Source organism: Dipodomys spectabilis, unplaced genomic scaffold, assembly GCF_019054845.1.
Source record: "Dipodomys spectabilis isolate Male_0828 unplaced genomic scaffold, ASM1905484v1 ptg000457l, whole genome shotgun sequence".
Lineage (NCBI taxonomy): Eukaryota > Metazoa > Chordata > Mammalia > Rodentia > Heteromyidae > Dipodomys > Dipodomys spectabilis.
Genome location: NW_024871134.1, coordinates 1,231,110 through 1,246,929, shown reverse-complemented (window position 1 = coordinate 1,246,929; position 15,820 = coordinate 1,231,110). Strand labels below are relative to the sequence as shown.

Sequence of the window (15,820 nt, the reverse complement as noted above, 5' to 3'; positions counted from 1 at the left end):
CAGTGGCTTATGCCTGAAATTCTAGGATCATGGTTCAGAGTCAGCAGGGGCAGGAAAGTCCATGAGACATTTCTCTCCAGTTAACCACCAGAAAACCGAAAGTGGTGAGTGATTCAAAGTGGTAGAGCACTAGCCATGAGCAAAAGTTTGAATCTGTTTGCAGTAACATTGAGAATATACTTATTGGCCTTATTTCATGTTTTAAATAAAAATTTTAAAACATCAGTACTCTAGCAAAGTTAAAAATCAAATTATGAGACTGGCACTGGTGTCTCACACCTGTAACTTTAGCTACTCAGAAGGCTAAAATTTGAGAATTGTGGTTTGGAGCCAACCCAGGCAGACAAATCTATAGGATGGATGCTTATCTCCAATTAACCAGTGAAAGCTAGAAGTAGAGCTGTGGCTAAAGTGGGAGAGCTCCAGCCTTGAGTGAAAAGCCCAGCAACAGTACCTAGGCCCTGATTTCGAGCCCTGGTACCATAAAAAACACCTGCAGTATAGTATCCATCAAAAACAAAGTTAGTTATCAGATTTATTTAAGTCTCAGCAACATTTTTAAAGATGACTATTTTGTTAGTCATAAAAGCTGATAGAGTACCACCTGTGAGCCCACTGAATGCATGGGATCCAGAGTTTTAGAAACTATAAATAAAACTTTAAAATGAGAGAAAAAATCAAATTTTACTATGAAAGACTGAAAATAAAATATATTTATCTGGCACTTGTGGGTTTTGCCTGTAATTCTAGCTACTTAAGAGGCTGAGATCTGGAAGGCTACATTGCAAGGCCCACTTGGACAGAAAATAGATAATTGGAGATAATGGGCTTAACTGGCTGGGTTAGCTGCAAATTATGATCCCCTGAATGCAGCCTCCTAAACTGTAAATTTTTTTCTTTGTTGTTTCTACTTACTTTGTGTTTACCTCCCACCCCTTTATCATCATCTTACTGCCTACTGTTTCCTGGTAGGACCTTGTGCTATGTTCATGGTTTCTAGGCAAACTGAAAACTTCTTTTTAGAAGTCTGTGGCTTCAGATTCTTGTTTCTCTCAGTTTCCTCACAAGAGGAAATAGCGACATTATGTCAATCATTGTTTCATGGATCTCTTCATAGAAGGAAGCAGAAGAGAAGGACATGTTTTGTGCCCATGTTCTGGCCAGACAGAACTTCCATTACACAGTCTTTGTGCCTCCTGATTGACAGATACACTTCATGATCAGTGGCAATCTCTCTGCACTCTGATTGGGTAGAACTACCATTACATCATCTCTTCTGTGCCTCCTGATTGATGGATGCACTTTATGAAAGGAGAGGGGGATATCTCTGATCTCTGATTGAGTGGCATATCATTACATAATCTCTTCTGTGACTCCTGGTTGGTGGATACAGCTAATGGTTAATGAGCCAGGATATGTAAAACTGAAGCATCTGGTATTTGGAGTCCTCAAAATGCTGTCTCAGAAAGAAAGAGGAAGGAAGGAAAAGAAAGAAAAAAAAGGAAAAGGAAGGAAGGGAAGGAAGGAAGGAAGGAAAATAGGGAGAGAGAGAAAGAAACATCCTGTCCTTGTCATTTACTCCCTCTGGTAAATCATTAAATGACACGTGGAGTGGACAGACTATGACTTTCCCACTTTCTATTTGTCAACAGAACCTCACATGAACATGGAAATCAAACTTTTTCAGTCAATAGGTTAGAGTTAAAATTAAACATACTTATACAGTTTGTCACAGCCAAGAATAGTTAAAAAGTTAAATTATCAAAATATGAAGTGTTTCTGATACATAAATGAAAGCAAATTAGAAATTACCAAATGTGAAACTATATTACTTAAAATAAGCATTTAAAATAATTTCATTGGCTCTATTTCTTACTAATAATTTATATAGATACTTTAATTGTTTAATTTATGTTGTCTTTTGTTTTTAAAAAGTAAATATTTAATACTTAATCTTTGCCAGTGTGATATAAACTTCAGAATGCAGGCTGCATTTCTTCCTCTAATGAAGGGTCAATGTTTACCAATGGAGACATGACATCTATTTTTCTGTACTGCCCATAACAAGTAAAAATATCTTGAATTATTTTAGTACCAAGTGGGATTTGTGGATGAAGAATATAATTATCTAAACTGGATTTTCTGTAGTTATTGCAGTTAATATATCAGGACTGTATATATATCAAGCAAAGTGTGAAAGATCTGAATCTTAGCAGTCATCCATCCACTCTGTGCCTAGCAAATAAAGACAGTGCTAGTTAGTGTGCAGTGAAAAGGCATTAAGGATACATAAACAAAAGGATATGCTAGTTGGACTGGTGGCTCATGCCTGTACTCCTAGCTACTAAGGAAGCTGAGATCTGAAAACCACAATTCAAAATCAACCTAAGCAGATGAGTCATTAGACTCTCAGCTTCAACTAACCACGAAAAAGCTGGAAGTAGCAAAGTGACTCAAGTGATAGAGTTCCAAAATTGAGCAAAAAAAAATCCCAAGTGAGAGCATGAGGACCTGAATTCAAGCTCCAAACCTGGTACCAAAAACAAACAAGCAAACAAACAAAAAACAAACAACCTTTTTTCCTTTAATTAGATAATTCATTTTCAGAAGAATTTGAGTGTATACATAAAATTTTTGTTCTGATGTTCCAAACCTAATCAAATGTGTTTTTCTTATTCTCAATGATAAAAAAAGTGTAGACAGGTCTCTTAGTTTTTTGTGTGCATTCTATTTGTAAAACAGAAAATAGTTGAATTTATCCCAATTGAACTTAATCTTATGTTTCACGCCTGGGAAGCATTCTAAAGCAATAATTATAATACTTTCTGAATAACACTTTTGGCAAGTAGGTTTTGTATGGAATGCAGCATTCCTGGAGAGGGATTACAAATAACAATTTCAAACAAAACTTCTCTATTTCACTTTAGCTCCTTCCCTGGAATGAGAAGTTTTGAATATATTTTGCATCTTATCAGAAATGAAAATGTTTCCAAATGTAATTTATCTACCTTACCAACTCTACTAAACTTTCTTGCTATATTTTTTAAACAATTCAAAATTCTGCTTGGAGCCAGTTACTTCTAAGTAAATTCTCAGTTAAATATTTACACTGGTTTCCATAAGATAAACCCAACTTTTCTTAAGTAATCAGGATATTGTTCTCAGAGAGCTATGTGACATGTAACACACTGTAGTAGCTATCACTCAGTAGAACCTAAAATGGTTTAGATTGTTCACACTGTTTTTTGCCTACTTTATCCTCGTCAAGGGAAGTAAGAGCCTCATGAATTTACTTTATAGCTCTCTTATTTTAGCATTTCTTGGATTTCACCTCAGGGTTGCAGCCTGCTGGCTATTACTCTATCACTTGAACTATGCCTCCGGCTCTACTTTTTGCTGATTATTTTGCAGATGGAGTACAGGAAAATATTCTGCCAAGCTGGCATTGACTATGATCCTTCAAGTCTCAGCCTCCTGAGTATCTAGGTTTATAGGCATGAGCCCTTGCTACCCAAATTCTTCGTCAACATTTTTAATATCCAAAATTAAAATGGAAAAATATTTAGCAGATGTATGCAGATGTTTATGTCATGAAAATCCTGAATATATTCTCAAGCTTCTCTTTCACAAAAGTTATAAATCGGTAGGCTTGTAAAATTTTAAGAAATAACCTAATTTACAGTTACTTTTATAGCACACTAAGTAAAGGGTAAAAATGGGTGGAAAAAATAGATAGGATTCTTTGGCAAATTTAGTCAACAAGAATATGCACAGATCATATATAAGATGTCATGTTTACAAAGATACTTAAGAAAACTATTGTCTAGAAAAAACCCACTTTTGCCAAGCACTGGTGGCCCATGCTGTTAGTCCTAACTACTCAGGAGGTTGAGATCTGAGGATTGCAAGCCAGCTAGGCAGACAAATCTGTGACTCTTTTCTCCAACTAACCAGCAAAACGTTGGAAGTAGAGGTGTGGTTCAAATGGTACAACCCCAACCTTAAGTGAAAAAGCCAGGAAAGAGCGCAGGGCTCTGAATTCAAGCCCTACTACAGACACAGAAAGAGAGAGACAGACAGACAGACAGAAGGTAATATATGCCAAGTACTTTTTTTAGTGTTGAGTGAACACAAGCCCTGAAGAAGCCATGGCCTTATAATGATGGCTGTCCTTAGCCTTCTGTTAAAGATGAGGCAGGCCAAGAAAGCTCTAAGGGCTTGATGAAGTAGCTGTGCCTTGTCACTAGCATGAATAAGGGAACCTGGGCAAAGGCACTTACCATCTGAGGAGCTGAAGTGGACAGAAGTGCAAGAAAGTTGCTCTTGTCATTTGGGACATGGGTTAGACTAGAACAGCCCATTAGAATATGTTATGATGAGAAAACACAGCTGTACATGAAGTTCCCTTGCTTTTGTTTTTTCTTACTTATTTTGTATTGTTATTGTAAAGATGATACACAGCAGAGTTAAAGTTATATAAGCCAGGTAAAGACTTTTAAAAGACTTCTTTTTGGACATAAAATTCTCTTTTCTTTTTCATTTTCATTTTTTTGGGCCAGTCCTGGGGCTTGAACTCAGGGCCTGGCCACTGTCCTTGAGCTCCTTTTGCTCAAGGCTAGCACTCTACCACTTGAGCCACAGCTCTAGTTCTGTTTTTTTTTCCTGTTTTTTTTTTCTTCTGTTTATGTGGTACTGAGGAATCAAATCCAGGGCTTCATACATGCTAGGCAAGCATTCTACTACTAAGAGATCTTCCTAGCCCTAAGATTCCCTTTCTTTAATCAAAGAATCATGCCTGAGTGAAGCTGTGTTTGAACCCATAACTGTTAGACTCAAGTAGTTCAATGCTTAACTGAACTGGACGGCTCCAATTCTTCATTACCAATAGGCACATCGAACTGGTCTTGCAATAACAAACTTTGTTCTTCTCCCTGCTTCTGTTTCTTTAATAATTCATGCTTAACCAAATGTAGCTGGTGTGTAGAAAGGGGCCATTGATTCATGGTAAGAAGGAGCCCAATAGTCTAGTTCTTCTCCACATGTCTCTGAAGTTGTGATTCAAGCGAGAATGAGTGGGTTTCATTTACTCATTCATTATGTATTGAACATCTACTATGTATTTGGGACTTTCCTATGTGCTGAGATACAATGGAACAAAAGCTAACTACTTCCTGCTTTCATGAAACTCATTCTCTCCTGCACAAGGTAAACATAATCAACCTCAGAAATAAAATTGTTTTATTAAAAGTTATGATAATTGAAAAAGAGAAAGGGAAAAGGAAATGAGGGGGGGAGGAAAGAAGGAGAAGGGAGGAAGAAGGAAAGAAGGAAGGAAGGAAGGAAGGAAGGGAGGGGAGGGGAGGAGAAAGGGAGGGGAGGGAGGAGGGGAAACGTACAGCTTGCCAGAATGTTTGGAATAAGAAAGTTTATGGTTATGAATACTTATAAGAGCAATTATAACAGTGATTTCAAATAAATAACCTAATGATGCAGCTCAAGGCCTTAGCAAAACAAGAATGAGCCAAACCCAAACTTAATTGATAGAGATAATGAAGAACAGAGAAGACTTTAATGAAATTAAACTTAAAAAGAATAATACGAATGAACAATTAGATATTTTTTTAAAAAAAATATTATGGTCTTTAGTTGTTGTGCAAAAGAGTTGCCATTTAACAAAGCAGTTTATGAATTTAGTGTGTCTTGATCATTGTCAAGATCTGCTAACCTGTAGACAAATTAATCAGAGAAAGAGGGAAAAGACCCAAATTTTATAAAATTATAATTGAAAAGGGGGTATTAGTAGGTATCACTGAAGTCCAGCAGATGATTAAGAAATATTCCAAAAAATGTATTCTAATCAAGTGGAAAATCTAGAATAAATGTGTAACTCCCTAGGCACATAGAACCTGCTAGAACTAAACCAGTGCATATAACTCCCCAAACAAATCTGTGAAATACACAGTACTGAAGCAGCAGCAGTGGGGTCCCATGGTGTGGCGGGCTGAGGAGCCTCATGCACAGTTGGTGCAAAGCCAGACAGGGTAGACACTAGAAGGCAGCATCGAGGTTCATCAAAATTTGAAAGTAGAAACACCGCATGCATGGACGCTTCTGGGGCAAAGATACTTTGTGGGATTTGTACCAAAGGGATCGGGTCAGCACACGATGAGACTCCTGTACACTGTTTACAACAGCCAGGTTATGAGAGCAGCTTTGGTGCCCATGGGCCCATGAAAGGAATAGGAAATGTGTGTGCAGGAAGGAGCATTACACAGCCATGGAGAGGAATGGATCCAGTATTTTCAGGAAAATGAGTGGAGCTGGAGAACATCATGTCAAGCAAAATAAGTGGGATTTAGGCAAACATACTGTGTGCTTTCCTTTATATAGAGAATTTGGATCTATTGTTTAAAGACCCGAAGGTTAGTAGAGGTGGGATACCCAACGTTGCCCTGCCCCAGCTCAGACTGGATCTTTGTGGTCTGATCTGCAGGTGCTCACTGGAAGTGAGGCAGGGTTAAGGAAGGCACTCTCTCCTCCAATCACAGTCAGCTGAGGCAGAAGGTGTGAGCCTACACAGGGTGAGACTCACACATCAGAGGAAGAAGAACCTTAGAAGAGTTGTGACAATGCTCAGCTCTACCCACGTTTAATTTAGATGTGCTGCAGTTTACCTATATCTGTAATCTGCATAGCAAGTGACACATAAACCCATTATCTGAGCTCTTGAAATGCAAAGAATAGTGATTTGACCTTGGTAGTTGTAAATAATAAATTACACATTGCAATTTGAAATTACAATCCGCAAATTACAATTTCTTAGTTTGGGAGAATATTGTATCTGAATCATTGATTGATCTGCTTTACTATCAGTATTAAAACTTTGTTCAGGGATGGGAAGGTGGCTCAGTGGTAGAGCGCTTGCCTTGTATGCCTAATGCCCTGGGTTCGATTCCTCAGTACCACATAAGCAAAAAGAAAAAAGCTGGAAGTGGCGCTGTGGCTCAAGTGGTAGAGTGCTAGCCTTGAGCTGAAGAGCTGAGCGACAGCGCCCAGGCCCAGAGTTCAGGCCCCACGTCTGGACCCCCCCCCAAAACAAAACAAAGAAAAAACTTTCTTCATAAATGTCAACTAATGATCAATAAAGACCATTAAAAACTGCTCTGGGGCTGGAGAAACCACTGAAGGCAGGATGAGCCTCCTAGGGGTTGGGTTGGGCAACCAGCATCACAGCAAAACCACAGGCAAGATAGCCAGGTGAGCACCAGGTTCTGGATGATCCCTGCAGCCAGTGATTCCATCATGATCTCAAAATATTGCCAGTTTTCTATCCAGCTCCTAACTGGGTCCTCTATTTAGCAAAAGTGATTGGGATTAATCCTGTGAGCACGCAGAATTAATGAATGCTAGTTGATTTGTACATGAAAATTAATTCCCTGTCTCACTCCTTAGACTTTGCACATAAAAGATCTTCACAAATGCATTATTTGTTTGTGTGCCGGTATTGAGGCTTGAACTCAGGGCCTCATGATCTTGCTTAAAATTTTCCCTTAAGGCTGGCAATCTTCCCCTTGAGCCACACTTCCACTTATAGCTTTTTTCTGGTTAACTCAAAATAATTTTTAGCCTGTTGAAGACATTCCAAATAAAATTGAGCATTTCTGCATTATATCGACTTTTGCCAAATTTTTATCTACTTTGGAACAACTTCATGGCACAGAGGCTGTGTTTCACTGGATGAAGACAGGAATAAAAACAGTGGAATGAAAAAATAATCATGTCTGTAGTTAAAGAAATCACTTAGTAAGATGTATAATCAAGGAAAATTGACTAATTAGACTAACTTTAGGATGGTGAGTACCTAATGTTTATCAGAAAAATGGCTAATTGCAAGTATACCAAGTGTTAATATAGTATAGTTGCAGACTGCCACTTTTCATGAGGCTGACGGGTTCTTGGCTCCAGATTCAACTCTTCCTTCTTGCCCTTAGGAAAACGATGATCATTTCATGAATAGTCAGATTTGTGCATGCCATTTCTGATGTTCATCCAAAAGCTGACAGCTCTTTAAGTGTTTTTAAACATGAGTTACTAAAACACACATACACACCAAATGTCACCAGAGGAGAGGCTCAATTCTGAGAAATAGAGACCACTATTAACACAGTGCCTAGCTCAGCCTCACCAGTGTCTGCTCACCTGTAAGCAAGTTGGGTTTAAACGGGGAGCATTCTTTTTGAGGCAGGGCATTTGAGCAATCTACTAACGAATGTCTTCTCTTCTAGGTTTCCGAGGGACTTCGAGGCCCCCAAGGCCCCCCTGGGGAAGAAGGTCAGAGGGTAAGTCTGGATCAACTCACAGACATGACTAACTACTTCAGGACTTGTTCATTTCTGAACACTAATAATTAAATAAGTAATTATAGCCAGTAGATAGGTCTGTGGGTAGCACCAACTACTCCTGGGCTGGACTTTGAGATGAGGTATTTGACAGGCAGCCTATACCTTTTCAAGGTTGACAGCAGGGGTGTGTAGGTAGCTCCTGGTGGAGTCAACCAGCCCAAATGTGGCTGAGGACACTCAGGTCATGTTCCCATTTCTGACCTTATGTTAATGAGTATCTCTGGGAGTCCAGCTTGCTCATGAGTTCTATAAGAATCAAGGGTATTAACCACATTCTTGGACCAATTAAATTCCTGATGTTACTCTTCTTTGTATATTTTATTGTAAAAATACTATACAGCAGGGTTACAGTTACATGAGTAAGGTAATGAATACATTTCCTATCCAGCATTGTTACCTCCTTCCTTTTTCCCCTACCATCCCTTCACTCTTCACCTCCCCAACTCCTTCCTAAGTCCCCCCCCCCACCTCGGAAGTTGTAAAAGTTCGTTTTGAACATAATGTCTTGTGCATCTTCTTGTTACAATGGGTCAACCTGTATCCTTATTTCAGCATTTTGTTACTTGCCTTCCCCTTCCAAATTAGAAAAATGTATATACAAGATGCAGGGTACTGGAATCAAACATAGTGAAAATGAGTTGTACCATGGGGAAAGAACATACAAAAAAAATCACATAGTTCATTATAAATACATTAAAAATAACAGCAAGAAAGATAAAACCACTTGTGTCCTTTTCTTGGGGTTCATTTTGCTTAGCATCATCTTCTATGGTCATATGTAAATAGCTTTTGACCTTTTCTGCTTGTCCTAGACATATACTGGTTATTACAAATAAGGTAAACCATGGGACCCATGTTTCTTTGGGACTGTCTTACTTCACTTAATATAATTTTTCCAAGTCTTTTCATTTCCTAACAAATGGGGTTGGTGTCATTCTTTTGATGGAGGCATAGAAATCCAATGTGTGTGTGTGTGTGTGTGTGTGTGTATGTGTGTGTGTGTGTGTGTGTGTGTGTGTGTGTGTCACATTTTCTTGATCCGTTCGTCTACTGAGGGGCATCTGGGTTGGTTCCATATCTCAGCTATGGTAAATAATAACTGTGTTAAAAATAGTTGTGGTAGTAGCTTTAGTATGACCTTGTTTGTGATCATTTGGGTAAATGCCCAAAAATGGGATTGCTGGGTCATAGGGGAGCTCTATGTGGAATCTTTTGAGGAACCACTATTTTCTAAAGTGGTTAAACAAGGTTACATTCCCACCAATATGCAGTAGAGTTTCCTTTTGGCCACATCCCCTCCAGTATCTGTTATTATTAGATTGTTTTTGATTATAGCCATTCGAACTGGGGTGAGGTGGAATCACAATGTGTCTTGATTTGCATTTCTTTCATGGCTAGAGAAGTCAAGTATTTCTTCATGTGTCTATTGGCCATACTTACTTCCTCCTCAGAGAAGTTTCTCTTCAAGTCTTTAGCTCACTTATTAATCGAGCAGTTGCTTCTTTGAGGATTTGTTGTTGGGGGATTTAATTTTTTGAGTTCTAAGTATATTTTAGATATGAGGCCCTTGTCTGTTGTATGTCTAGTGAAGATCTTCTCCTAATCCAAGGGCTTTCTATTGAGCTTGCTAGCTATGTCCTTTGCCATATAGAAGCTGTGCAGTTTCATGCAATTCCTTTTGTCCAACCTTTCTTTGATTTTTTGTGTTTCTGGGTCTTTATTAAGAAAATTCTGGGTGAGGAGGGACCAAGATGGCGATGGGGCAGTAGGGAAATGCCACAGCTCTCCCCAACCAAAAAGAGAGTTCGAGTTCCAATGCTTAATCTCCCCAAGAGACCGACAACAACAAAAAGACAAACACCCAGAGAAAAACAATAGGTAGAAAATAACAAAAAAGAAAGAGAGAAAAAGAAGAATTTCAGAACAGAGGAGCGCGAAGACCCGCCCCCCCCCCCCAACTTTTACTGGCCGCGCAGTAGCGCGCCAGGCTGCGGCCAGCCAGCATGGCAGGGGCTGCTGGAGTCCCAGAGACACAGGGGATTGTCTGCAGATAACCCGCAGAAGCACCTGAGGTACCAGTGTCAGACCAGCTGATCATGACTAACAGAGAAACCTCCTAGCCTGGAGCTTGCACAAAGATTCCACCCCCACCCCTCACTCTCCATCTGAGCAGAGAGACTCCATCCCGCCAAAGCCACTCAACCCCACAGTGGGAACCCCAGAACTAAAAGGGATGCCCACAGAACACCAGAGCATTAGACCTGCAAGGAACTGGTACTGATCTGGAGAGCGCAAACAGAGAAAAACCCCAGCGCTCAGAACCAGCACGAAGGCTGCCAGAGTCCCAGAGACACAGGGGGCTGTCTGCAGATAACCCGCTCAGAAGCCGCCTGAGGTACCGGTGTCAGACCTGCCAATCGCGACGAATGGAGAAACCTCTGAGCTGGGAATTTGGCCCCATGACAGGAACCCCAGAGCTACACAGGATGCCCTGAGAACACCAGAGCAGAAGACCTGCAAGGAACGGATGCTGATCCGGAGAGCACAAACAGAGGCAAACCCCAGCGCTCACAACCTGCACAGAGGCCCCTCCCCCACCCCTCAGGCAGAGGCCGGAGGCCCATTTCGTGGCTTGGACCCAAACAGCTTCAACCAAGGCAGAGACAGAAGAGAATCATACAGAGCCACCACCGCCCAGCCTAGCCCGCAACCACCTCAACTGAACTCTTGGTTATTGCAATGGCAACCGACGACTTACATCACAAAGAAACAATTACCTCCAGGGTGAGTACCATGCAGGGGACAGTGTATGCCTCAAGGGAGACCAGAGCTGGTGGGAATCCCCAGACCCTGACCCAGACCCCCTACCCCAACACCTGGACCACAGGACCCACTAAAACTGGGAACTGTTTGAGAGCTCCATCAGCCCGTGGAGCACACTCAGCTGGCCAGGCTAGAGCAAGAATGCCCCTGGAAGGGAGCTTAAATGCCCAACCCAGGAACAGCGCCCCTGGGTCAAGACACCCAACAGTGGAAGAAATTTGAACTGTGTACCCCAGGCTGTGTAACCTAGGTAGAATACACAGCAGCACAGGTCCAACCAGTGAGCCCCAGGCCGGGGGCCGGGACCAGGCCTGGGGATCTGGTGTCTGAGCAACACAACCAACTCCTCCCAACTGAAATCAGAAGCTGAGCATAAGCCTCAGCAGAGGGGAGAAAAACAGGGAACTGCACTCCCTGGGAAGCATCCCTGTGACAGCAAAAGAACCAGGGGCTCAGGACAAGAGAATCCCAAACCCCACCAGAACCCGACCCATACATTCTAGGCTGGGAATTGGACAACACAGGCCGCCAGCACCTGATAATAGGCAGGAGCTCAGGCTGGTAAGCTGGATTAGCAGTAGAATGGTTGTCTTGGGTACATGAGGCCCTGGATCTGATTCCTCAACACCACATAAGCAGAAAGGGCCAGAAGTGGTGCTGTGGCTCAAATGGTAGGATGGCAGCCTTGAGCTGAAGAGCTGAGGGACAGCGCCCAAGCCCAGAGTTCAAGCCCACAACTGCCCCCCCCCCCAAAAAAAACCATCAGGAGCCCATAGCAGACTCCAGCATCTGGGAGAGTGCATCCGGCACATCCAATCTTGCCAAGAGCACCTGTAGGAGCAAACAGGAGCAGTCTAGGCTGCTCAACCCTTCCAAAGGCGGGAACTGCCTCTGTGCTGATCTACAGCAGAGAGCTGAGAACCCTATGTGGGTCAGACCAGAAGCTGAAGTTTGGCCTCCAACAGAACCGAGAGCAAGTACAGACTCTCTCTACCAACACAGAAACAGCAACCAAGCAAAGACAGACACCTACTGACCAAAACAAAATTTCAGATTAGTCTCCAATAATCCCTGAATCCCCATGTGAAAATCACAGAGAAAAAATTACAAGGTTTATCAACACCCAGGATAACAAGCTATCCCCAATAGCTAGCAGCCACCTAGGGGAGAGCCCCAGTGGGAGCAAAACAGGAGTGGAAGACAGAAGCTACATCCAAGGGATGCTGGAGGCAGTGACTCAAGAAATAAAGCAAAAAATAGACCAGAAATTGAAAGAACACAGGGACGAACTATCGAAAGAGATGCAGGATCTCAAACACGAGGTACACGCAAAAATAGAGGCAGTACATACCTCACTAAGAGGTGAGATAAATGCCAAAATAGAGGCAGTACATACCTCATTAAGAGGTGAGATCAGTACTTTGAGAACCAACATCAAATCCATAAATGAGTCCATTTCCTCCATGCAAACCATAATGGAAGCCACAGTTAACAGAGTGAACGAAATGGAATGTAGAGTGTCAGATACAGAAGACAGAATACACCAACTGGACCAAAAAATGACAGACAGATATGGAAAAATCACTTAAATTATGCCAAAGGGAAATTCAAGAGCAAGCAGATAGTGCCAAGAAATTTAACCTTCGTATAATTGGAGTAGACGAAGGTGAGGAATATCAAAGCAAGGGAATGCAACACCTATTCCACAAGATAATCAGTGAAAATTTTCCCCACCTCAAAAAAGAACATCTTACCTACATAACAGAAGCATATACAACACCTAACAAGCAAGATCCCAGGAGAAACATTTCTAGACACATTATAATAAAAATGATAGATCTGAATAAGGAAACAATCTTGCATGCAGCAAAAATGAAGAAGGAGCTATATTACAATGGAAAAAAAATAGAATCATGGCAGATCTCTCCACACAAACACTGAATGCAAGAAAGGCCTGGGAAAGTACCATACGAGCCCTGAGAGCCAATAACTGCCAACCCAGACTGATGTACCTGGCAAAGCTAGTATTCATATTCGATGGAGAGCTGAAAAACTAAACGAATACATAAACATTAAGCCAGCATTACAAAGATTACTAAGAGGGGGAACACAACATGAAGAAAGCAACCAGGAACTGGGACCTGCTCCCAGACAGGTATTAATAGAAGTCTAACTGAGCAAGCACAGGAGGAAAGGAAAGAAGAAAAACTGAGGAAAACAGGGAATTACAGGGACCAAAATGCATCTCTTTATACTATCTCAATATTAACGGGCTTAATTCGCCAATCAAAAGAAAAAGAACTGCAGATTGTATCAGAAAACATAACCCATCCATCTGTTGCCTTCAGGAGACCCACGTCTCAGCCAATCATACAAACAAACTCAGAGTAAAGGGTTGGAAAAGGATCTACCAGTCAAATGCCCCCAGTAAGAAAGCAGGTGTAGCATCTGGCAAAATAAACTTTTCATTAAAATCAATACAAAAAGACAAGGACAGACACTACATATTAATACAGGGAACAATCCAAGAGGAAGATATTACCATCATCAACTTACATTTCCCAAACATTGGTGCACCCAGATATGTTAAGCAAATACTCTCCAACTTACAGAATAAAATAAGTCCCAATCTGATAATACTAGGAGACTTTAACACCCCAATCTCACCAAAGGACAGGTCTACCAACCAGAGGATTGGCAAAGAAGCTACCGAATCAAGTGAGACCATACTTCAAGCAGAATTAACTGACATCTACCGAGTATTTCACCCTAAAACAACACAGTACACATTCTTCTCAGCAGCTCATGGAACTTTCTCCAAAATAGACCATATCATAGTTCATGCAAGGAACTTAAGCAAATACAAAGGGATCGACATAATCCCCTGTATCCTATCTGACCACAGTGGAATCAAGCTAGTTCTCAATAACAAAGCATACCACAGAAATTTCTCTAATACATGCAAATTGAACAGCACACTCCTTAGCAATGCCTGGGTAACGGAAGAGATCAGAGAAGAAATAAAACATTTCCTACAACTCAATGAAAATGAAAACACCTCACAAAGAAACTTGTGGGATACAGCAAAAGCAGTCCTGAGGGCAACTTTATTGCCCTCAGTGCTCACATCAAGAAAATAGAGACAGACCAAGTAAATAATCTCATTTTGCAATTAAAACAGCTAGAAAAACAAGAAAAAATGGAACCTAAAGTTACTAGATGGAGCCAGATAACCAAACTTAAGGGCGGAGATTAATGAATTAGAGAATTGGAGAACCATAGCCAGAATTAACCAAACAAAAAGCTGGTTCTTTGAAAAACTGAATAAAATTGATGGAACATTGGCAAGATTAATTAAAAAAAGAAGGAAACCCATATTAACAGGATTAGGGATGCCACGGGAAAAATCACAACACGTACTTAAGATATCCAACCAATCTTAATGGACTACTTTCAAAAGTTATACTCTCTAAAGAAAGAAAACCTAGCAGAAATGGATACATTTTTTAAAGAAATACAAGTTGCCCAAACTGAGCAAAGAAGAAGTAAATCAATTAAATAAGCCAATATCCTACAACGAGATACAGGAAGCAATCAGAAGTCTTCCAACAAAAAAAAAAGCCCAGGACCAAATGGATTCACAGCAGAATTCTATAAGACCTTTAAAGAAGATCTTATACCCATACTCAAGCTCTTTAGAGAAAGCCAGTATCACACTCATCCTCAAACCAGGCAAAGACTCAACCAAAAAAGAGAATTACAGGCCAATTTCCTTGATGAACACAGATGCAAAGATCCTTAATAAGATTCTAGCTAACAGAATCCAGAAATACATTAAAAAAAAATCATACACTATGAACAGGTAGGCTTCATCCCAGAGATGCAGGGATGGTTTAACATACATAAGTCAATAAATGTAATCTAACACATCAACAGAGCCAATGTCAGGAACCACATGATCATCTCCACAGATGCAGAAAAAGCCTTTGATAAAATTCAACATTCATTCATGCTAAAAGCTCTGGAGAAAATAATAGAAGAAACATTTCTTAAAACAATAAAGCCATTTACAACAGACCAATAGCCAATATTATACTTAATGGGGAAAAGCTACAATCAATTCTCTTAAAATCAGGAACAAGGCAAGGATGCCCACTGTTTCCACTCCTCTTCAATATAGTCCTGGAACCCTTAGCCAGGGCAGTAAGGCAAGAAAAAGACATTAAAGGGATCCGCATAGGGAAAGAAGTTAAACTATCCCTTTTTGCAGACGACATGATACTATACCTTCACGATCCCAAAAACTCCATCCCCAAACTCTTAGAAATCATAAATCACTTTGGCAAAGTAGCAGGATACAAAATCAACCATCAACCCACAAAAATCAGTTGCCTTCCTTTACACCGACAATGTACAAGCAGAAAGGGAAATAAAGGGAGCAACCCCATTTGCAATAACCTCCCCAAAAATAAAATATTTAGGAATTAACCCAACCAAAGATGTAAAAGAACTATTTAATGAAAACTATAAAAAGTTAAAGAAGGGCTGGGAAGATGGCTCAGTGGTAGAGCGCTTGCCTTGCATGCATGAGGCCC

The 15,820-nt window shown here is 40.7% G+C and overlaps 1 protein-coding gene across 1 annotated transcript in view; it reads left to right on the top strand.

Annotated features, from left to right (window-relative positions):
• Window positions 1-15,820, top strand: part of Col19a1 (collagen type XIX alpha 1 chain) — a 224,029-nt gene that overhangs the window by 105,341 nt on the left and 102,868 nt on the right. The window contains exon 13 of the mRNA XM_042668576.1: window positions 8,286-8,339. Within this exon, the coding sequence (XP_042524510.1) occupies window positions 8,286-8,339 (54 nt within the window). The remainder of the gene's footprint in view (window positions 1-8,285; window positions 8,340-15,820) is intronic.